Source organism: Epinephelus fuscoguttatus, linkage group LG13 (assembly GCF_011397635.1).
Source record: "Epinephelus fuscoguttatus linkage group LG13, E.fuscoguttatus.final_Chr_v1".
In the NCBI taxonomy this organism is placed as follows: domain Eukaryota; kingdom Metazoa; phylum Chordata; class Actinopteri; order Perciformes; family Serranidae; genus Epinephelus; species Epinephelus fuscoguttatus.
The window spans coordinates 15164288-15189398 of NC_064764.1; the positions used below are offsets into that span (position 1 = coordinate 15164288).

The 25111-nt window shown below is 40.1% G+C and overlaps 4 protein-coding genes and 1 pseudogene across 6 annotated transcripts in view; all 5 read right to left on the reverse strand.

Moving 5' to 3' along the window:
- The window catches only part of LOC125899663 (translationally-controlled tumor protein homolog), a 589762-nt gene that overhangs the window by 263052 nt on the left and 301599 nt on the right, over positions 1 to 25111 (reverse strand). The gene's annotated exons all lie outside the window — the stretch shown is intronic.
- On the reverse strand, positions 1452 to 2412 carry LOC125900245 (olfactory receptor 51E1-like; annotated as a pseudogene).
- Positions 6496 to 7416, reverse strand: LOC125900246 (olfactory receptor 51E1-like). Its single transcript, XM_049595150.1, has one exon. It carries the CDS (start codon positions 7414 to 7416, stop codon positions 6496 to 6498), a length of 921 nt encoding a protein of 306 aa, XP_049451107.1.
- On the reverse strand, positions 13574 to 14527 carry LOC125900247 (olfactory receptor 10A3-like). Its single transcript, XM_049595151.1, has one exon. The coding sequence runs from the start codon at positions 14525 to 14527 to the stop codon at positions 13574 to 13576; it is 954 nt and encodes a 317-aa protein (XP_049451108.1).
- LOC125900248 (olfactory receptor 4E1-like) lies at positions 20227 to 21171 on the reverse strand. Its single transcript, XM_049595152.1, has one exon. The coding sequence runs from the start codon at positions 21169 to 21171 to the stop codon at positions 20227 to 20229; it is 945 nt and encodes a 314-aa protein (XP_049451109.1).

Consider the following 25111-nt stretch of genomic DNA (forward strand, 5'->3'; position numbering starts at 1 on the left):
GGTCATCAGTTGGGCATCTCCACTGGTGTGCGGCTAGGTCATCAGTCAGTAGTCTCCACTGTCTTGTTGGCAATCTCCTCATCTGGTTTCATCAATTGGTCCATCTGTCAAGCACATCTACAGTCAGACCATCAGTGGCCAGCCACCTTTCTCAACATCCATCACAACGTCACAATGTCCATCATGTCCGAAAATAATTTGAAATTTGGACTCATCAGACCACAGCACACTTTTCTCCTTTGTGTCAGTCCATCTCAGATGGGATGAACTCGGGCTCAGAGAAGTCTGCAGCGTTTCTGGATGTTGTTAATATATGTTTTTTACTTTGAATGGTAGAGTTTTAACTTGCATTTGTATATGAAGTGTGTTTACTGACAATGATTTTCCAAAGTGTTCCTGAGTCCATGTTGGACTATCCTTTACACATCAAGTCAGTTTTAATACAGTGCCCTCTGAGGGGTCAAAGGTCACAGCCATTCAGTGTTGTTTTTGAGCCTTGTCCCTTAAATGCAGATAATTGTCTGGGTTCTCCAAATCTTTTGATGATATTACAGATTGTTGATGGTGAAATCCCTAAATTGTTTGCAATTGTGCATTGAGAATAGTTGTTGTCAAACTGTTGGACTGTTTGCCCCCACAGTTTTTCAAAAAGTGCCCATACCATCCTTGCTTGTGAACACCTGAGCCTTTCTAAGATGCCCCTTTCACACCTATTGATGATACTATCATTTGTCAGCAATTAACCTGTTTACCTGTGGAATGTCCCAACTTTTTTTGGAACGTGTTGCAGGAATCAAATTTAGAATTAAGTACATTTTACAAAAAACAATAAAATTGATCATTTTGAACATTAAATATCTTTTCTTTGGACTGGATTCATTTGAATATAAGTGGGAAAAAGGACTTACAAGTAATTGCATTTTAATTGATTTAATTTACATTTTACACAATGTCCCACCTTTTTTGAAATTGGGGTTGTAGTATCTCAAAAAGAAAAGAAAAGAAAGTCAATACAGTTGATGTGGGGAATGTAAATGAAGCATTATGTGGCCTGATTGCCCGTAATAGATTATCTGGTGTTGTGGGGATGAATTTAAAAAATGAATTCACTAGATTGTTATTAATAATGACATACATTTTAATTTATATACATGATTATTCTAAGTTAGTTACAAGTCACATCAACCTCAAATGAAACCCAAGAATGCACATTTCAAAATTCATGTTATAAGCAATGGTTGCATTTTCAGCAGACATTTCACTTTGTGCCATTAGTCTATTATCACAATACTGTAGTTAAACTACTTTAAAGGAGACAATCTCAATTTGTCTAGTCCTGGTTGTCGTACAAGATAGTTGATAAGGACAGCAGAAACTTTATCATTTTGCTTTGACATGATTCATATATTTTGTGTATGATTTATTCCCTACTACACACAGCATTCACATGATCAGAGTAGACTCTGGTAATGTACAGGAAATCTTTTTGTTTGAGGTTTTAAGCATAATATCTTGAAGATGTGTTTTCTAAGTTCTGTAATTTAAGGCCATAAACAAGAGGATTTACAACTGGAGGAATAATAACAAATTCTAGTGACACAATTATAACCACAAATGGATTAATCTTTTAAGATTTTGTCGACTCAGAGCAGCATCACTTAATGATGTGAAGAGATAGATCAGAAATGAAATAACATGTGGAATACAGCTCTGTAATACTTTTCCTCTGACCTCTGATGACTTCCAACAAGCAATCACAATTCTCAGATGAGTATACAAGATTAAACCACAAAAAAAAGAGGCTAGAATTGTGGTCGCCAAAGAAATAACAATAAGGTAAAGAGCATTGGTAACACATGATAATTTTACAATATTCCAGCTGGCACAGTATACCTTCTGTATATTGTTACCACATAGAGGAAGCCTGACAACCATAATAATGCACACTGTAAGGTAACAGGTTGGACAGACCCAAGCAAAAAATGTCAAAATGTAGACAGTTTTCGAGTTCATCTTTCTGTGATAATGTAAAGGATGACAAACAGCAACATATCTATCATATGCCATAATGCTCAGAATGGTCAGTTCGTAAAAAACATATGTGTAAATAACATAAATCTGAATAAAACAAGCAGGACGAGAGATGAAATGAGTATCAGACAGAAGGTCCATGAGGAATCTGGGGAAGAAACCAGTGGAACCATACAGAGCATTGACAGATAAAAATGCAATGAAAATGTACAAGGGCTCATGTAGTGTTTTCTCCCGTAATATTATAATTATCATGGTAAGATTAGCAGACACAATAAAGCTGTAGAGCAGGAGGCAAAAGACAAAGGCTGGATAATGGTAATGTCCAATGTTCATGAACATGGTTAGGTTAAAGTAAAAAGAGACAGTGCTGTTTTCCATTCTCTGAATCAAAAGACATTGATACATTTAAACCTATTTACCAACACTGGGTGTTCTGGGAGATGTACAACATCTTTTATGGTGTCTAGCCTAGTAGACGTCACAAAATTATTTCACCTCTGGAGAATTTGGAAAGTTTCCTACTATGCATGTTAAACTTTCTGATAGGGCTGTGACGGTAGGTATTTTTTCTCACAGCGGTGACAGAGTGACGTATCACCGTGGTATGGTGGTGATACGTCACGTTAATTCAAAAAACAAGAGTCCGTTTTAGTCGTTTTAGAAGAGGTTTGATACATGAACTACAGTGTGTTTACATCCTGCGCTGAGGGATACACCGGTGAGCAACAGCTGCAGCTGGCTCTGGGACAGGTACGCTAGGTCACTCGGTAAAAGCAACAACAAGCAATGAAAACAAGTTTTCACTCCTTGTGATGCACTCTCCGTGGCAGTTTTCCTCCTGTTGATATATCTCCCCAACGATGGTAACACCGAATCCCATTCTGTGCCGCAAAATGATTCCACCTCCGTACGAATATGTTAGCTAGCCCCGCAGCTACACCACCAGTCCTCCCCTGACCTCCGTCTCCCCTCGGCCCGTTGCTGCTCCGCCGCTCCGGAGGATTCAGCCTCTCTTCTCGCCCGCTCAGCATCCAACACCTGGGAGTTCCTCATCTGTATGCTCTGGCTCAAACAGGTATGGCTCTGGGTCTGTGTCCACTACAAGAAACTCCTCAAAATCACATTCAAAGTCGTCCATTGCAGCTACTACAATCCAGAGATATCGCTAGGCTAAATAAACAGCTGAGTTTTGTTTACAAGCTACGTTTGTGCCTGCTCACCAGTGTATCCCTCTGCGGATCACAGGGCCGGATGTACTGACCCCAGTGCTAACTGCTGAGACTCAGTCACTGGACCTACAGACACAAAAACGATATCCATCATGTTGTCTCAATATGAAAATGATAGCGAAAGGGCATAACTCCCAAATCGTCGGAGTATTCTTTTAACATTTGGCTTGGGAACCAGATCCGCCGCCATGATGAATCAGCTTTTTGGGTTTTTTTTCTTTGTTTTTTTTTTTTTTTTTGTGCGGTGATGACCTCTTCACCTCTTTTATCTTTCTGATAAAACTTTTGTTCTTGGCCATAAAAACCCAGGTATGCGTCTTTCACCTGCACAACCGGGGAGCCACATGTAAATTGCTACTAACGCAGTCTGGAGCAAACCTGGAACATTGTGAACACCGAACTTCCTAAAGCATCACTCTAGACCAATGTCTCTCATTCAAAATGCATACTGAGAGGACAGGATTCAAAGTTTTTCCAAGAAACAACATCCTCTCCAAACTCAGCAGCACCAGCTGGGACACAAATCCACAGACATTGTGATTCACTACACTAGCCCTCTGCTACTCTTCAACATCTGGTCATGGACCCATCAAGGACAAACCCAAACCTATGAGGAGCACCCATCAAAGACAAAGGCGCCGTAATTACAATGTGGAAAGAAAGGCCACCATCAGCAAGCCTCCAGCATGCACCCCAGTCAACTAACCTGTGGCCTGCTAGCCTTCAGGCAGCCTGTTGGCCTGTCCAGCCTGCACCCCAACTGGCTCCTCATGTGGTTGGCCTCAGGATTAGCCTCCAACCTGTACCGACCTACTTGCCACCACCAGGACTTTCTCAGTTTCCCACAGATGAAGTTGTTCATTTGTGACTAAAACTGGACTTACATTGGGAAATGTAAACATGTCCTATAACTGTAACCTTAGCCTTACAGTACATGAACTCACTTACCCAGAAATCCTCAGGTTTTCACACCTATGTGTGAAACCCTACCCACGGACACAGTTTCAGCTACCATTGGTTGAGCTGCAAATGACCCATAATGGCATCTCTCAACAAAACCCCAGCTCCTCCATTTTTCCTTTACCTCTTAGCAATGGCCCTATTCCTCAACTCCCTACTGCCTAGAGCAGCAGTAAAGGCTCTAATTTCTCTTATCTCCACAATGCTAATTATATGTTTATGTCAATGTCTACTTTCAGACATATCTTATCTTATTATCTTAATATGTCTTATCTTACTATATAATGACGAAAACTCTGTCTGTGAGTGTGTGTGTGTGTGTGTGTGTGTGTGTGTGTGTGTGTGTGTGTGTGTCTGTGTGTCTGTGTGTGTGTCTGTTCCACGTTTTTCTCCTCACTGACTTGGTCAATCCATGTGAAATTTGGCACAGTGGTAGAGGGTCATGGGAGGATACAACTGAAGCAACATTACATCAATCGGCCAAAGGGGGGCGCTATAGCAACTGATTGAAATTGCAACTTTGAATGGGCATATCTCGTGCCCCGTATGTCGTAGAGACATGAAACTTTGCACAGAGATGCCTCTCCTCATGAGGAACAAATTTGCCTCAAGAACCCATAACTTCTGGTGATATGGATTTTTCTGCCATTTTGAATTTTTTGAAAAACACTTAAAATCGATCTCTTCCTAGGAAGTTTGACCCATCTGCATGAAACTCAGTGAACATAATCTAGGGACCAATATCTAAAGTTCCCTCTTGGCAAAAGTTGGAAAACTTACTAAAACTGAGCTTCTAAAGGCAATAAATATTGCGGAGGGCGTGGCTCATCACATAAAGGTGTGTAACATCTCAAGGGTTTCACCGATCACCACGCAACTCTGTAGGCATATGACCACACATCATCTGAGGGGACCTCTCCATTATTGACCTGATCAAACAAAATGGGGGCGCTAGAGAGCTAATTTCTTATCTAGGCCTAACCGCCATATCAATTTCTGTTATGTACTTCATGGAATTGGCGGTGGTTAATTTACATTACATACAATGCTTTAAAGTTTAAGATGTTTTTTTTTTTTTGGGTGGGGGGTGGGGAGGGGGATCATTTTTTCCCTATATTTGACAGGACAGTGAAGCATGACAGGAAGGATGGGAGAGAGAGAGCAAGGAAGACATGCAGCAAAGAACGAAGGCCGGATTCCAACCCACACCGCTGCAACAAGGGCTAGCCGCACCTTTCCCATGTGAACTACCAGTGCGCCCCACTTTTAAGTCAATACAACATGTAAACACTTTAACTATCTACCTTTCAACTACTAATGTACAGTTTTAGCCCACTAACTATCCCACTATTGGCAATGGTACTACTGTACTTTCAATAAAGCAATCGAACTATCCAATCCACAAACACTCTGTCTGAATACATTGCTCAAATTAATGGATTCAGTTGACTATTTAATCTGCAATTTCCTATGACCTGTATCCCAAAGACACACCATGTCAAACTGTACATGGGCAACTGTGCACTCAATGGGTATGGACTAGTTTTATTTTATTTTGTTGAAAAAAGAAAATAACAAACTTAAAAAAAAAAAATCAAACAAATCAAACAATAATTTAGTGGCCCCTCTGCAGTAACTCTGAGGATGCCACAGACCCATGCTGTGGTACAAACGTTCACCATATTGGATACTTCTTATATTCAATTATTGGGTTGGGTTCACATAGTAAATGTACATATTGTGAGTGGCTTTGGATAAAAGTTATGGAATGGAATGGAATATCACCAAGTAAACATAGTTAATGTGGGGGATATAAACGCAGCATGATGTGAGCTGATTCTGGTGATGCTATGGGGAATAATATTAAGGAATACATCTACAAGATGGAGTCTTATTAGTGAGATACAATATTTGATTATGACACACAATTTAATTTACAATAGATGATAAACAATTGTATTCTAATCCCACCTCCATCTCTGCTGTAATCCCCATTTATGTTATAAGATACGATTGCACCACACCACACATTTCACTTAATGTCATGAAGTATTAATACTGTATTACAACACTGTAGTCAAAAAATAAGGAAACATTTTGAATTTGTCCAGTCCTGGACATAGCGTAAAAAAGTTGAATATGACACCAGATATTTTTTTCTTTTTACTTTGACATAATTCATGAATTCTGTAGGCGATTTATTCCCAACACGCAACATTCACATGATCAGTGTAGACTCATAATGTACAGCAGTTTTTCTTAGACTGGGGTTTTAGGCATATAGAAATATCTTGAAGATGTGTTTTCTAAGTTCTGGTAATTTAAGGCCATACACAAGAGGATTCAGAACTGGAGGAATAATAATAAATTCTACTGATAGAATTGCAGCCAAAAATGGATTTATCTCGTCAAGATTTTGTCGGTTCAGGGCAGTATCGCTAAATGATGTGATGGAATATATCACAAATGAAATGACATGTGGAAGACAGCTCTGTAATACTTTTCCTCTGACCTCTGATGACTTCCAACAAGCAACCACAATTTTCAGATAAGTGTACAAGATACAACTAAAGGGAAGGAAGGCTATGGCTATGGCCCCCAACAAAGCGACAATATTGTTAACAGCATTGGAAACACATGATAATTTTACAATATTCCAGCTGGCACAGTATACCCTCTGTATATTGTTACCACACAGAGGAAGCCTGACAATCAAAATAATGCTTACTGTGAGATAACAGGCCGGACAGACCCAAGCAAAAAATGTCAAAGTGTAGACAGTTTTAGAGTTCATCTTTCTGTGATAATGTAAAGGATGACAAACAGCAACATATCTATCATATGCCATAATGCTCAGAATGGTCAGTTCGTAAAAAACATATGTGTGAACAACATAAATCTGAGTAAAACAAGCAGGACGAGAGATCAAATGAGTATCAGACAGTAGGTCCATGAGGAATCTGGGGAAGAAACCAGTGGAACCATACAGAGCATTGACAGATAAAAATGCAATGAAAATGTACATGGGCTCATGTAGTGTTTTCTCCCGTAATATTATAATTATCATGGTAAGATTAGCAGACACAATAAAGCTGTAGAGCAGGAGGCAAAAGACAAAGGCTAGATAACTGTAATGTCCAATGTTCATGAACATGGTTAGGTTAAAGTAAAAAGAGACAGTGCTGTTTTCCATTCTCTGAATCAAAAAGGACAGCATGCATAAAAATTAAACCCTTTAACCAACACTGGGTGTTCTGGGAGATGTACACCATTTATCTTGTCTAGCCTGGAAGATGTCACCACCTTTGTTCACCTCTGGAGAATCTGGAAAGTTCTCATCAAAGCATCTCAAACTTTCTGATAGAGCTCCTATTTTTGGCCACACGAGTGGCATGGCTCCAGTGATGGCAATGTTGGTCTGTTAGATGGTCATATATATGCCACTTTGGTCCAGACTGAAATATCTCAACAACTATTCAATGAATTGTCATGACATTTTGTACACACATGCCCCCCAGAGGATAAGATAAGATAGGATAAGCTTTATTGTCTGTCCCAAAGGTGTCAGAAATTCTCCTTTGACAAGGCTCAAATTCACATTTAAAACACACATCACATTCAAAACACACAAGGGGACTGAAAAACGGTATATGACTGTGCATGTGTCTATTTAATATTGTTTAGAATAGTTACTGCAGTGGGGATGAAAGATTTTGTCGTGTTTTTCCGGGCCAGTGGGACTTTATACCGTTTTCCTGATGGCAGTAAGTGGAAGGACTGGTGGAGGGGGTGAGCGGGGTCCTCTGTGATCAGGGTGGCTTTCCTGATCACTGAGCGGCTGTACAGTTCAGACAGTGGAGTTTGAGATGAGGCGATTATTTTGCTGGAATGCTTTATTATGCGGGAGAGTTTTGTTTTGTGTTTGACGGTGAGCAGGTTGTACCAGGATGAAATATTGAAGGTGAGAATGGATTCGATGAGTGAATGGTAAACCAATGTTAAAATGTCCTTGCTGTCATAAAAAGTCCTGAGTTTCCTCAGCAGGTAGAAGCGCTGTTGTGCTTTTTTGTATACTGAGCCAGTGTGCTGTGCAAAAGACAGGCAGGTGTCTATTTCTGTTCCCAGGTATTTAAAAGACTGAACCTGCTCCACCAGCTGACCCTGGATGCTGAGTGGTTGGAAAAGGGGCGATGCTGTTTTGTCTCTGCCCCCACAGCACAACTCCTTGGTCTTTGTGATGTTGAGCTCCAGTGAGTGCTCAACAAATGTTTGTACCAGGTTGTGACCACCTGCTAGTAAAGGGGCAGAGCATCAGTGCCAGGCAGGTGTGCCACCAGGGCCATGTCATCCACGTATTTAAAAAGTGTCATTCCTTCACTGCTACAGGTGATGCTGGTAGTGTAAACAGAGAAGAGAATGGGGGAGAAAACACAGCCTTGGGGAAGTCCCGTGTTTAAAACCAGGTTACTGTATTTAAAACCATTTAAAAGCACCTGCTGTGGTCTGCCCAATAAAAAACTCTTAATACATAAAATCAGTGTTGGGTGAACCTGAAGGTCAGAGAGGCGGTGCAGCAAGTTGTTAGTGTTTACAGTATTAAAAGCAGAGGAGAAATCCATGAATAAAATCCTAGTGTGTAGATGTGCAGAGTCCACATTTTTAGCAACATCGTCCATAAGTATGAGACTTGCATCCTCTACACTGCATTTTGGTTTATAGGCAAACTGAAGTGGATCCAGTTTGTCTGACAGCATGTCGATAGCTGGTCACACACTACTCTCTCCATGCATTTACATAAAACAGATGTCAAAGCTACTGGTCTGTAGTCCTTCAGGTCCTTAGCAGGTGTCTTCTTTGGGGATTGGGATTATAGTAGATTCCTTCCACTGGTTGGGGACACAGCCAGAATCCAGAAGATGTTAGAACAGTCTGGTGAGAACTCCAGACTTTGGTAAGCCCATTTACCCTGCAAAATATCTACATGATGTATTAAAAAAAACAAAAAACATATAGGCCTACAGACATTCATGGTTCCCAAACAAGGAATCCTAAGAACTTTGGTGATCTCCCTATTTTTCCGCCAGCACCATGAGGCTGACATTATGGTTTTCACAGAGATTTGGCTCAACCCTTTCACGATGAACCATTGTCCCAGGGGGGCACTACATTCACTGCGAGGACTGGCTAATAGAATCATAGAGGAACAAGGGGGGAAATGTCTGCTTCATGTTCAACAACCAGTTATGCTTAGATGTGGAGATCAGCTCAACAGGCTGTTCTCCAAATCTTGAGCACCCTTTGATCAGTTGCCACCTTTATTATCTCCAGAGGGAGTTTACATCAATCTTTCCCACAACTGTGTACATCCTACCACATGCCAACATCACCTAAGCCCCGGACAAGTTGTACAGATTGATAGGACCGTGACCTCACAGCCGCAAATGAACTGAAGACCTTCTATGCATTCCTTGACATGCTGAAGAGGCACAAACGGCCCAGACATCTGCCCATTAGCAACCCAGGGCAGATGCGTGCAGACCTTTTAAAGGAAGTAAGAGTCCCTGGACCTGATTGCATCCCAGGTCAAGATGTTCACTGCTTCAGCCTGTAGCCCCCAAATGTTTCAAAGACCACTATTGTCCCTGTTCTCAAAAAGACCAAAGCTTCTGCGTAAACTATCGCCCATCATGAAGTGCTTTGAGTGGTTAGTCGAAATCAACATCACCTCCTTGCTTCCTTACTCACTAGACCCACTACAAACTGCATAGGGGAGACTGGGGTAAGTTGATCCAAAGGGTAAGTTGAGCCACCCCTTGTTGCTAGGAAACTGTAAATAAAATTGAGCATGTGACCAAATATTTAGGAGGAAGACATCATTTCATGGAGTCTGTGAAGGTAAGAACCACATGAGTTAAGTGGTTAGAGATTCATGTCCAAAAAAGCATTTTTCACTCATGAAAGTGAATTTAGTCTATCATAAGTTTCATGGGGATTGTGTTTAGACCAAAATAGATCATTTTTAATTTCTTTTATACATCAATTGTGGTATCTATTAACTACAAAATGAGGTAGTACAGCTAGCATGAAAGTGCACCATTTTAGCTGTGGGGGCTAATAAAGTCAATATGGTAGCTATGGGATAAGTTGAGCAATTTGAACAGGGGTAAGTTGAGCCGTAAGTTTCTGAGAAGAGGCAAAGCTGGATATGGTAAACCAAGCTTTACTTTCAAGGAGAAAGATGAGGGATTCTTCCCAAGAAGCAATGTAATCGCAAAACTCCCCAAACCTCAGAGTCCCAGCAGTTTGTATTCACCTGCAACCTGGACAGGTGGGATATTGAGTAAAGGGGCAGGTGGGATATGGATGGAAGGAGGGAGGGGGTGTATGGAACGAGAGTAAGATGGAGGGAGGAGTTTAGAGAGGATGAAGGAGGACATATAGAGGAAGGATGATGAGAGAATGAGAGTTTCGAGTCAGAATGTGTTAATAAACAAGTTCAAATTATTATAATACCTTAATTTCCACAATTGGCCCTCCTGTTAGCAAGGACACCAAACTAGGATTCACGTCTACGGATTTAGTTCAATGTTTTCTTTCCAAAAACACAGCTGTTAAGGTTCTCTTGCTAAGCGCACTTTAAGGCATTCTCTTGTTGTTATATGCAATAATAATTTAAAAAAAGTTTTGTACCTGTTGAATTGTGTATTATAAATAAAAATACACATGGATTTGAAGAAGCGTCTTATTTAATTCATTACAGACATGTATAACTGGAATATCTTAACCCAGGGAGGGAGGGAGAGAGAAAGGGGGAGGAGAGAAGGTGAGGTGGGGGGAAGGGGGGTAGGAGGGAGGGAAGGAGGGAGATGCCTCAACTTACCCCACTCCTATGCTCAACTTACCCCAGACACTTTTTTTGGACATGCTATATTATCAAAACAGTTATGTTTACACTCATTCTGTTTGTTTGTAGGGATGCAAACATCCTGAAATATATGCACATATATTAGTTAGCAACAAAGCTATAATAGCCTTGATGTAGTGATCCTGAATATGAAAAGTGGCTCATCTTACCCCAGTCTCCTACAGGTCAAACAGATCAATGAACGGTGCCATTGCCCTGGCCCCCCACTCTGCCCTATCCCACCTGGACCATAAGAACATATTTGTGAGGATGCTGTTCATTGACTGTAGTTCAGCATTCGGTATCGTTGTGTCCTCCAAGATCATCATCAAACTTTTGAGACCTGGGACTTGATCCTGAACTTCCTGATGGGCAGACCTCAGGAACCGCTGCATCCTTTACCCTGATTCTCAACACTGAAATCCCTCAGCCTAGCTCTCTCCTGCACTCCTTGTTCATTTATAACTGTGCGGCCACTCACAGCTCCAACACCATTGTTAAGTTCACTGATGAAATGACTGTCATGTCAATGAGACGTCCTACAGAGAAGAGGTCAGACCTTTGACTTCTTGGTGCCTTGACAACAGCCTCCATCTCAACGTCAGCAAAACAATGGAGCTGATTGTGGACTACGGGAAATGATGGAGTAGAACATGCCCCCATCAACATCAATGGGACTACAGGGGTGAAACTCAGAACCTTCAAGTTCCTCTGGATTCACATCAGCCAAATGATACCCGAATCCACTGCACCAACATCATTACAAAGACAACAAGACAATGGCTCTTCTTCCTTGGTACGCTGAGGAGTCTCAACATAGCCTCCAGGATACCAGGCAACCTCTACATGTGCACCATCGAGAGTATCCTCATTGGCTGCATCACCCTAACGTGTAGCGTGTTGTGATGGGCAAACAATAACATTACAGCAAGTGATGTGGAAAGATGAGGGCTAAAACATTTGTTATACAGCAACATACAGACAATATAGAGAATAATACTGTGTAATATAATATGTTTTATCCTTGGTCACATATTACATACTGAAATTACAGTTACGCTCAAAGATATATATCGAACCCTTGATGGACATTCACCCTTTGCAAAATGAAAATATATTTCTTTTCAATCCTTGTTTTATTTACAGATTTCCACCATATCACACTTCTTCCCCCAACTAGAGGGACAAACCAAAGGGACCCTGCATCAGTTATGTATTTTTCTATTTCACTGTAATTGTATTTAAAGAGCATTTTTCATGTTATATTTAAATTGTTGATTGACAAATATAGATTTATTGTAGCATGTGTCACATGGTCTTCTTTATCTTAGCTGAAAATGTGTGAGTGTGACTAAGGATGTAATTTGTATGCCAACTTGACATTAATCAAAGTGACATTACCAGAAGTTGTCTTTGTCATGACATGTTGACATTAAATTTGTTTGAGATGTCCTTATAATGACAACTTGACATTAACATAAAGACATCTTCTGGTAATGTCATCCTGGTTAATGTCAAGTTGTCATAATAAGGACATCCCTAACAAATTTAATGTCAACTTGTCATGACAAAGACAACTTCTGGTAATGTCACTTTGATTAATGTCAAGTTGTCATAATCAAGACAACCCAAACAATGTCAACTTGTCATTACAAAAACCGAATGACACTTAATGACAGCAGTTATAAACATTTATGACATGTACATAATGTTTATGACAGGTTCATGACCGTGTCATGTCATAGTTATGGCAATGTCATGTCACTCTTATGTAGATACCCTCAAGTAATAGTGTTACCGTTTTTTCTTTCAGATGAGAAATTTGGATGTGATTTCCTAGTAAGGCTCCAAAATAATGATATACTATTATTTGCACACTGAAGAGGATGATATCTCTATTGCAAATCTTATATATAAATATGGTCTAAATGTGAACATTCAATCAACATCTGCAAGTAGTTGGTGAAAGAACATTCACTTTTGAACCATTTCTGTGTCTTTTCAGCGGTGACCACAGTTGTTTTTTAAACGTTTGTTCAAGAGAAAAATGTTCAGTGGGTCCCCTTAAAGAATCAGTTTACGAGATGGAGTCATATTATTGAGATACAATATTTATGTTTGAAGTAATTTAATTTAATATGGGAAAAACATTAGTAGTCTTAAAAATCACAATTTACATCAATCCAAAGTAATACCAAAGCATGCACATTTGTCTAATCATGTCATAAGCAATAGTTGGATGCTCACCACACATTTCACTTCACAGTCTGTTATCACAATATTCCAATCAAACTAAATGAAAGGAGACATTTTAAATTAGCTCAGTTTTGATTTTGTATTGCAGGATAGTTGATATGACACCAAATACTTTGTGTTTTTGCTTAGATATTATTCATGGGTTCTGTATATTGTTTAAAACACATGATTTATATGATCAGTGTTGACTCTAGCAATGTTCTACAGAGGTTCTTTTAGTGTGGGGTTTTAAACATAATGTCTTAAATATTTGTTTTCTAATTTCTGGTAATTTAAGGCCATACACAAGAGGATTCAGAACTGGAGGAATAATAACAAATTCTAGTGACAAAATTATAGCCGCAAATGGATTTATCTCTTCAAGATTTTGTCGGCTCAAGGCAGTATCACTAAATGATGTGATGGAATATATCACAAATGAAATAACGTGTGGAAGACAGCTCTGTAATACTTTTCCTCTGACCTCTGATGACTTCCAACAAGCAATCACAATTCTCAGATATGTGTACAAGATACAACTAAAGGGGACAAAGGCTATGGCTATGGCCCCCAACAAAGCAACAATACTGTTAACAGCATTGGTAACACATGATAATTTTACAATATTCCAGCTGGCACAGTATACCCTCTGTATATTGTTACCACATAGAGGAAGCTTGACAATCATGTTAAGGCTTATTGTAAGGTTACAGGCTGGACAGACCCAAGCAAAAAATGTCAAAGTGTAGACAGTTTTAGAGTTCATCTTTCTGTGATAATGTAAAGGATGACAAACAGCAACATATCTATCATATGCCATAATGCACAGAATGGTCAGTTCGTAAGAAGCATATGTGTAAATAATAAAGATCTGTGTAAAACAAGCAGGACGAGAGATCAAATGAGTATCAGTCAGAAGGTCCATGAGGAATCTGGGGAAGAAACCAGTGGAGCCATACAGAGCATTGACAGATAAAAATGCAATGAAAATGTACATGGGCTCATGTAGTGTTTTCTCCCGTAATATTATAATTATCATGGTAAGATTAGCAGACACAATAAAGCTGTAGAGCAGGAGGCAAAAGACAAAGGCTGGATAACGGTAATGCCCAATGTTCATGAACATGGTTAGGTTAAAGTAAAAAGAGACAGTGCTGTTTTCCATTCTCTGAATCAAAAAGGCTATTTATGTCTGTTCTTGTACAATCCTTCTATCTCTCTTATGAAAAATCAGCTGTCTAACTAAACTGTACAGGAATTGAACATCTTGAAAAGGAAAAAAATGCCTATAACCCTATTTAGAAATCTATATTTTGCAATGGTTTTGATGAGATCTGTGCACAGATCAAATACAACTGAGGTGTTCAGCATCTTTTATCTTGTCTAGCCTGGTAGATGTCACCACATCATTTCACCTCTGGAGAATTTAGAAAGTTCCCCACAGTGCATGTTCGACTTTATGATAGAACTTTTGTTTTTGGGCTTGCTAGTGGCATGGCTGTGGTGATGGCTGGTGATGGTCTTTTGGTCAGCCTGTCCAACACTTTAATATCTCAACGGCTATGCGACAGATTGCCATGGAATTTTGTGAAGACATTTATGGCCCCCAGAAGATGAATCCTCCTGACTTTGGTAATCTCTTGATTTTCCTGCAGTGCCAACAGCAGGCGAAGGTTTTCACTTACCCTGTGTAATATCTCTACATCCACAAGATGTATTGGCAAAAAGTTAAAAAGTGCATTCATGGTTCCCTGATGATCGATGCTGATGATATTTATGCCTCCATGCCAGCATTAGCCAGTGGGCTGTCCATTTGTGCCATTCTCATGAACACAATATCTTACAAACACCTTGAAGGAATTTCCTCAAATTTGGCACAAATGCCCCCTTGGATTCAAAGATGAATTATTTAGATTTTGGTGGTCATAGGTCGAAGGCCAAGGTTACTGTGACCTTGTCTGTCTCATTCTTGTGAACATGATATCTCAAGAACACCTTGAGAGAATTTCTACAAATTTGGTCTCACCTAGACTCAGCGATGAACTGATTAGATTTTAGTGGTCAAAGGCCAAGGTCAAAGTGACCTTGCATCCTTCTAATTTTCATGAACGTGATATCTCAAGAATACCTTGATGGAATTTCTTTAAATATGGCACCAATGGCCATTTGTTCTCAACCATGAACTGAATGGATTTCAGTGGTTAAAGGTTGAGGTCAGTGTGACCTTGCATCTGTCTCATTCTTGTAAATACAGTATCTCAAGAACACCTTAAGGGAACTTCCTAAATTTTGACACAAACGTCCACTTAAAGTGAAGAATAAACTGATTAGAATTTGGTGGAACAGTCAAAGGTCAAGGTATGTGTGACCTCACAAAACATGTTTTTGGCAGTAACTCAATAATTCATATGCTAATTATGACAACATTTCACACAAATGTCCAATAGGACAAAATATAAAGTGATGACATTTTATATCCAAAAGGTCAAAGGTCAGCTTCAATGTGACATCATAATGTTCTGCGAAAACACTTTCCTTTAACTAAGGAACACAAAGGGATGGGGGGATATTTGGTCAGAAACTGAAATGGTATGTAACTACAAATTGCAGTGACGCAGATCTCCTGAACTGAAACCATTTGCCTCAGTGAAGAGGAAGCTTTGTTTACTTTTATTTAACAGATAAGAAACAATAAATTGTGAAGACAATATAGCCTCAACAAAAATGGCATTTTAAGTCTTGTATGCGATTTATCCATCGGGGATTTATACCTCAGGATTTATCCTGGCTTCATATGAGTAGAGGAAATCTCCGCTCATCCCTAGGCTAATTTATACAATGTAAAATGCCATAGGCTTGTGCTAATAAGGTTAGCATATTACATTTCTTTGGAAAACGTGTTTAGTATAAGACAGTTGTTTTGTCAGTGAACCTTGTGAGTTGTAATGGAGAAAAATTTTGTAACGTTACTTTTGTTAAATGTTGCTGTTGTCCCTGGCTTCATATGAGTAGAGAAAAAAGTCTGCCAGCTGCTAGGTTAATTTGTACAATGTACAATGCCACAGATTTGTGCTAAAAACATTAGCATGTTGTATTTGTAGGGAAAATGTGTCCAGATAAAGACAAGTGTTTGTCTGTGAATGCTGCGAGTTATAGTGAAGCCAATTTATTTACTTGTGCTTGAAATTGTCTCTAATAAGCCATGTTTTAAGTGTGTTATGGGTGTGTTTTGAATCAACTAAATTTTATGGCACTTCACAAACCGTGCTGCCGACTAGTGTTTTTGAGGTGTAACTGCAGAGTGACACAGACACACCACCGCACAAGTATAAATGCTCACAATGGTGTAGACCACACGCGTTGGCTATGCTGTAGGGTCTGCTAAAAGAAACTTGATTGGTGCACGCAAGCATACAACCGTGGGGCAGTAATTCTGCACACCCACTGCATGTAATTTTGTCTCAACCAAAACAGTAGGCTCATTCGAGATGACCTACGTCTTACCTGGAAGGTGGATAAGATCAGGCAGCAGCAGGGGCCAGTGGCAACTACAGCACCTGCCTCTAAAACTGCAGCTGTCTCAGTCTTGTGAGAATATTGCTGTCCATTTTTGTATGACGTGAGAGTTGGGATGTTGGAGATGAAGTCGAACACAAAACTAACCGCCACGCATCATGCAGTGATCGCTGGTGATCAATTCTGGGCAGGCCTGGCTAATCTCAAATGAGTCCAATAACAAAAGACGGACTTTGATGGCATCATTAAGTAACATGAGGTCAGCTATTGCCAATTAGATTTTTTTGACATGACTGAGGCAGAAATCGTGTTTACAGACGAGAAAATGTGTTTAGGTTATATTCAGGTTAGAGTAAGTCATGTTGTGTCAAATCATTCTGATGAAAGAGCCGGTTAGTCAGTCACATTAACTTGCTAACTCACCATTAGCATTAAGTGAGTCGACCCATAAAGCTGCTGTAGCTAGTGTTATGTGGTAAATTCAATAGTAGGGTAGCACTGCGCTATTGTTCATTCATTCATTCATTCATTCATTCATCTTCCAATCGCTTCATCCTCTTGAGGGTCGCGGGGGCAGCTGACATCAGATGAGAGGCAGGGTACACCCTGGACAGGTCGCCAGACTATCGCAGGGCTGACCCATAGAGACAGACAACCATTCATGCTCACATTCACACCTACGGACAATTTAGAGTTATCAATTAACCTAATCCCCAATCTGCATTGGTCTGCATGTCTTTGGACTGTGGGAGGAAGCCGGAGTGCCCGGAGAGAACCCACGCTGACACGGGGAGAACATGCAAACTCCGCACAGAAGGGCTCCCACGCCCGGGATCAAACCGGCAACCCTCTTGCTGTGAGGCGACAGTGCTAACCACCACACCACCGTGCCGCTCCACTGTGCTATCATCTGTCTATCTTATGAGCATGTTGAATGTTGTTCTAATGTTATAACGTTACTGTATGCATTATAAATCTATGATTAGTGGCCGCTGCATAAGGGTGGTTTAATTATATGGAGGATTTATTTAACATTTATCATATCTCTATCGAGGAAAATTGTGTGGAGATAATTATTGTTATTTTTCTATCGATTTGCCTTACATTATACATATAATGCTGTTGCAAATAATTGTTGATGGGTTTTGCACTATTTATCTGTCAGACCAATGAGGACTGATAAGACCAATAGAAATATTGAGTTCAATAAACCAAACTGTATAGAAGTCAAATAGAACATAAATTTGGTTTAATGTATTTATTTTTGTTTTCAGTGGTAAAGTAAAACTGAAGAGACACTGGCTACTGAGCATGTTTGTGTTAATTACCTACCGGACTGGCTCTCCAGAGTGTTGTTGTTTTATTAATTGCTCTCAAGGGAGAGTGGAGTTAATGACCTGTTGACCAGTTCTATCATAATTACTGCATATACTCTATGGAGCGCCCTAAAATAACAGCTACAGTTTCCCCTCTGAGGTACTCATGATTGAAGGGAAGCTATTTCACAGCTTTTGCTGTCAACAGGTGAAGTCAGTTTTGAATGAGAATAACTATATTTTCAGACTCTAAAACATGACATTCTGAATCATTTCAATGAACCTTCCTCTAATCGTACAAAGCATCAAAGCATTTCCTCAGCACACCATCCCATGAGACCAGCATAAACTGACCATTGGATGATAATTAGCTGGCTGTAGCCATCCCTGTTCCCTGTGGTCTGATGTTTTCCACTGAATCTCACCAGGGAGGTCACAGTAATTATACCCATTACAGCAGCCTTTCATCAGCTATGGTAACAATATGCAAGTCAATCCGCAGATTGGTAATTACATCACTTGAATTTCATCACTGTGATTGTCATTTCCTGTCCACACATCCCTGTGAGGTGTAAGATACACACACCCACATGCACACACAAATCAAAACAATCTTGTCTATCAGGACACAATTACTTTGAACTTTACGGCCATGTTATGACTTTTTAAACTAAAAGTCTAAATGACAACTAACAGGCAGAGGTCAGGGCCAAGGAGAACGGTCTTTTCTTAAGTTTCTCCTGAGAACTCATCTAATCTAATGTGACAAATATGACACTGTAGTTACAGTTGAATTTTTCTCCTCACTTTACCTCTTCTCTTGTAAGACAGTCTCATACAGCGCGCAGACACAATAACAGGAAATCCTGAACAATACCCTGCGGTGTGCTATGTGTTGACCCTGTGTTAGAGAGGTATTGGCTCAGTTGTATAGCAGGCCACAGCAGGTCATAGTGCTGTATTGGATTGCATTATACTGTAAGGTAGAAGAAAACATGACTAAACAATCATACTTAAATTTTATAAAGCAAAGCCGTAAGCAAATACTGGGCAGTATAATTAAAGAATAAAATCCACTAGTCTACATGTGCCCTAATGTCTATAGTAAAGGTTACCAAAATAACATAGAGATGATAAAAGCTTGTTGCTCCTAGTATTTGATGTGTAGAAACAGACAGAGAAAAGTGGCAAGGGTAATTTTAATGGACCTTTGACTGCTGTCAGCACAAGGACAGAGGAGACAGTGAAAGGCTGTTTCCACACATTGCATAAGTAACAATTAGTAAAAACAAATGTTAATTGTGTCCAGTATTTTAGCAGAGGACTAAAACTAAATCAATATCAGGTGTCAGAATTAAAATGGGATTCATCGGTAACACATCTCAACCCTATGCAGTTTGCTTATTACAAATATTTTAAACTGCCATTAGTTAATTAGTCTTAAAAATCTCCCATGACCCTGTTTGATTCTTGACAGTGGTATGTATATATTAAAAAAAGGTCACACATATTGACTCTCTTATTTTACCTTTATTATCATCATTTTTCATAACCAATACACAGTGAAAGCAGATTGAGTAAGGTGCTGTACACAAAGGGTTTGGATTTATACTTGCCTGAGTTAGAGTATTCAAACACTGCATAAACTATTTATACAGCGGAGTCTGATTTATAGCCCTATGAATACTTTCAGCTTAAGAGAAAGTGTTCAGTCTGGTCAGGGGACAACATAACACCAGTTGAAAACTGTTCTGGGGCCAGAGATTAACACAAAGTTTATAAAACAGTTTTCCATTGCGCTCTGCTCCTAGGAAAGAAAAATAGTGATATCCCTGTTTGGAATAGTCCCAAGTATTACACTCATTTCAGGTGCTCGCATACTGTAAGCTTCATGTATTGCTTCATGCATTTCATGTTTAAAATCTGGGTGTTTGATGATAATATATACAGGATGGATGATAGAAACTGCTGACTCACTCTGTACACAGACCACTATGGTGTTACAGACAGGACATCATGCTAATTCTACAAATCAGGCCTTCAGTCTCAACCTTAATCTTTGACCTGCCATCATACACAGAGTTGCCATTCTGTTTCGAATTTTAGCCAGGATCAGTCCATAGATAATCGGGTTGAGAATAGGGGGCATCACAAGAAAATGTAAGGCCATGAAGTTCCTTAAATTCTGAGGTATAGCTGCTGATCCATACCTCGAGTACATTGTATCAAAGAGCAAAGCAGCTGTGACATTAAACAGACATAATAGATGTGGCACACATGTCTGTGTGAACTTTCTCCTTCCCTCTTTGGATTTTAAGGATGACTGTACCAACTGCACATATGAGCATGCAATCAAGAGGACATGAGCACAATAGAAAGCAATAACAATCAGTCCAACTATGCTATTTGTTCTGGTTGAGCCACAGGCAAGTTTAACAATTGACCAGTTCTCACAGTAGAGTTTATCTATGCGGGAGCCACATAATTTCAGTGTGGATGTCAAAGTTACAACCATACACTGACACATTAGAGGTACAACCCAGGTAAAAGCTATTAACGCAGCAATCCTTCGCACAGACATCACAGAGTGATACTCCAGGGGTCGACATATGGCCACATATCTGTCATAGGCCATAAGAGCTAAAATAGAGAAATCACCTGTTGCATAGGAGTATATAACAAAGACTTGCAAAAGGCATGCTGTATATGATATTACTTGAACATCAGACAGCAGATCAAAGACAAATTTGGGATAAAAGCCAGCAGTTCCATAGAGTCCATTGAAGCACAGATTACACAAAAAAACATACATGGGTTCATGTAAGTTGTGATCCAAGATTATGGTTAAAATGAGAGACACATTTACCACCAGGATTAGACAATAACACAGTAAACTGAAAGAGAAAAGTAAGATTCTATAGTTGACTATCACACTATAGCCAGAAAGTGTAAATAGAACTACACCAGACATATTCATTTTGCAGTAATCCTCAAAAATCAGAGCAGTCAAAGTTATAAACAGTATTCAATAGACAGGTTGTAATGCTGTAAAAAAAAAAAAAAGTTTAAACACTCATTGTTAGTTAGGAATATATGCTGTGCATGTTGGACATTACATGTCCAGACGTCTCACTGTTGTACAGTGGCATTTATGGTAGATGTTAGAGGGAGCTCCCTCCCTACAGCAGATGTATCATCAGCTGGCAGCAAATCATTGTACAGTGTTACATTATTGAAGGTTTTCTTGATTGAAATATATTGGTGGAGAAAAAAAAGAGGTTACTAATTCAACTGTCATTCATAACTTAAAGATATTTAACCCTTTCATTAGAATTGTTAATGGTGAAATGTTTTAGGCTAAACTGATTATAAAAACACTCATGACCACATTAGGGGCTCTAGTTTCGCAGACCGGGTGAGGCAGGGGCACAGCGCACCTGCGCTTCGCCAACTGGGTGTGGCCAGGCGGATTTTGCAAGTTTGGCACACCGTGCGCCCTGGCGCAGCTACTCCTCTTTCCCACCTCCGTCCCTCCTACTGGCGCAAGTCGGAAAGAGGGAGGAGAGAAGGCGTGGAGTGGGTTTTACACACATCACACCAATCAAATGAGCCCCTCTCCTCACCTTTAAATGCGCCGCACAAAGGCATAATGAGAGTTTACTAAATTCGCCATGGCAGAAGAGAGCAGCAGCGTCAGACGGCCAAACTTCTACCAGGAGGAAAGTGATGTTTTGGTCCGGGAGGTCCAAGCTCGCAGTGTCCGAATATACGGAACTGCGAGCAGACCTCCATGGGCTGATGATGCAAAGGTAGCCTGGGAGGAGGTCACCACAATTGTAAATCAATGTTGCGTTTCTCTCGTGTGCGCGTGCTCTCTCTTTCTCTCTTGCAGTCTCACTCTGTTTCTTTTCTTTTGACTTTTCTAAGATGACAGATGCTGAATATATACTCCCTATCTGATGCTGTGGCTGTTTGTGGTTGGCTGAGAGGGATGTGAACTCATTAGTTTGCAGCTGTGTTAATCAAATCGGGTTGGGTTTCCATTACGTGTGCCAAACGGTGCCAATCCCCTTTGATCTGACATCAGATGTGACGGGACAGTCGACATAAAGATACATTTATGTGCTGATTGCAGATAGTTGCATTGAATAGTGGTTTTGTGGGTATTTATTGCATTGTTAATGTGCCTGACATTCTGGAAACCTGCCTGTGAGGTTTTGGTGACGTGTGCGCACTGTCCACCGGTCAGCCAAACTTCGGCTTACACCGGCTGCGCTCCGCCTGCGCTGACAGTAGACCTGGTTTCAGCTGGCGAGCTTTTAGCGCACCTTCAGCGAAGCCTTTTGGCACAAAACTGTCACTGCGCCAAGCTGGATCTGTCGACACCTCCCCCTGCTGCACCGCCACACCCATCTCAGCGCACTTCAGTCTGCCAAACTACCAAACTGAGCGCGCCTTGGGTTGCGCTGCTCGAAACTAGCTCTGCGCGGGGTTCGCCACCCTGCGCCACCCTGCGCTGTGCCGGGAAACTAGAGTGCTAGGTGGCCCAGAGAATGTCAACATCTGCTCACAAGTTATGTGCCATTTGTTGTACGCCATTGTCTGCCCTCAACAACTATGCAAGCCAAGGCTTTTGGTGCCTTGGCTGGCTGCACCAGATCAAGCCAGGTGTTGGAGCATGCAGCAGTTCTCCTATTCAACCTGATCTCACAGAAATATGTGCAATGACCCCGACCTCTTAACACCGCATTCCATGGTGGCAGCACGTAATGAGTTAAAATTACGTGCCGAAAATTCCCTGATTCAAAAACGTCACGTCAACCTCGTTTTCCTCAATGATATCTTTAACATTTCTGTATAAACACAAAAACACATAAGTGTCCTTGATAACTCAACAATATGACAGGTTAATGTCAAGGCCATAAAATAAAATAAATGTATTTTGCCAGCTTTTGTTAGCGTAGAGCTTTAAGAGCATTGTTCTGTGGGTGGATGGGGCGCATTCCACGACTGTTTTGTAGCTATTGTCCGCCGTCTGTGGGCTTCAATTCATTTCAGATTGCCGTCCATCTGCCATAACCAAATCCAAACGCCACTAATAAATAAATAAATAAGAAGAAAAATATAAGGCTGAGCACGAAAGGACCAGAGAGGAAACACCATCACATGGAGCCGTCCGCCCCCCCCGCAACTCAGCCACCCTCCACTCTACCAGGGGAGAGCGGACCCCAAGCCAGCACCAGCGCCACGGAACCAGTAGTACCAGTAGTATTGTATTCTCTGAGCATGACTCATTTTAGTAACTGTCTACAGTAAAAAAGAAAAAAACAAGCAAAGAAACAAACAAAACTCATTTTATACACTGGGCCTTCAAAGTGCTCTCTGAAACTACACCTGGCATGGCTTGTGTCCAAAAAATGAAAAAATCTAAACTTTGCCGTAGAGCTAAACCAAATACATCATTGGAAAGGTCTCAACCTGGAGAGTAACATATGTCAGTATGAAGATTCTACATGGCTCCTGCTTTCAGCCATTGACCTTTGAACCTTGACCTCAGTGCATGTTTGAGGGCTTATAACTCAGCAACAAAAGGGGGTACAGACATGGGACCAACTGTTATAGAGAGCTCTTGACCTCAGCTATCATGTGAGTGTAGTCAACAACTGAGGGTACTGTCAGATATGGGTGAAATATGGATAAAATTAATTTTCACCCATTTAGAAATTAGATATTTAAAATCTGATTACACAAATGTGTTTACCATCCCCTTTAAGTCCACAGTGTTCTCTCAATTCAGTATTTACAACTTTCAAATCTAGGAACAACACTTATCTTTTTTAAAAACTACAATTCCCTGGGACCGCGCCATGCAGCTTGATACATATCAGCAACATAGTTGTAGTTCTTCTGATTTGCAAAGTAGGGTTCTAAATAGTGTTGTAAAAAGATATATCTAATATCTAGTAAAGCCGAACTAGTAAACACACTACACCTAGATTATTAACTATATTAAGAAAAAGTAAAGATGTCGGCTAATTTTCGATATTTAAGCTAATATGCTAGAAACAGCGTTTTTGGGACGGTAGGTTTATTGCGGCTTGTAAAATAGAGTTGTAAAATAGGGTCGTAAAAAGATAGATGTACTGAATATATCTAATATCTAGTAAAGCCGAACTATTAATGAAACTGCACCTAGATGAAATATGTCAAGAAAAAGTAAGGATGATGGTTAATTTCAGATATTTTAGCAAGTTCTCTAGAAACAGCGTTTTGGGACTGAATATTTGAATATATCAAATATCTAGTACAGCCGAACTATCATGTTATTATTATTATTATTATTATTATTATTATTGTTATTATTATTGGTGGGAAATTATAACAGAGGAATATATTTGCCGTTTTAATATCAAGAATACTTTTGTGTTTTTGTGTGTATACAGAACGTTGTTGAATCAGGGAATCCGTGCGTCCACCACGAAAAAGGATCCTAATTGACTTTACATTGGCATTGTTTCCGTGGTACCAGCACGTAATTTCAACCCATTACACGCTGCCACCACGGAATTCGGTGTTAAGAGGTTGTGGTCATTTCACGTATTTAATGCTAGTTTCCGGGGATTCCTGTTTCTCTCCCATTTTAAGGACAACTTTTCTCTCCTTTCCACTGCCATCAGCTCTCAGTCACTATTAACTCTTCACATAGTGATGAGTTTTACACCTGTCAGAGAGTAAGAACACTTCCAATTGTCAGGACTGAGCACCATCTTCCATTCTGAACCCACCACATGACTAAAAGTTGACCAACTTGACAACACGTGCAGCATTAAGAAAAAAAATTCACCATTATGCTGACACACAAAAACATCAATTTGATGATGTGCAGCATTTAGAAAAGGCACTGCAAGAAGCTCATA

Coding starts and splice junctions, on each gene's coding strand:
- LOC125900246 (XM_049595150.1), bottom strand. CDS start 7,416: ATGGAAAACAGCACTGTCTCTTTTTACTTTAACCTAACCATGTTCATG.
- LOC125900247 (XM_049595151.1), bottom strand. CDS start 14,527: ATGGAAAACAGCACTGTCTCTTTTTACTTTAACCTAACCATGTTCATG.
- LOC125900248 (XM_049595152.1), bottom strand. CDS start 21,171: ATGAATATGTCTGGTGTAGTTCTATTTACACTTTCTGGCTATAGTGTG.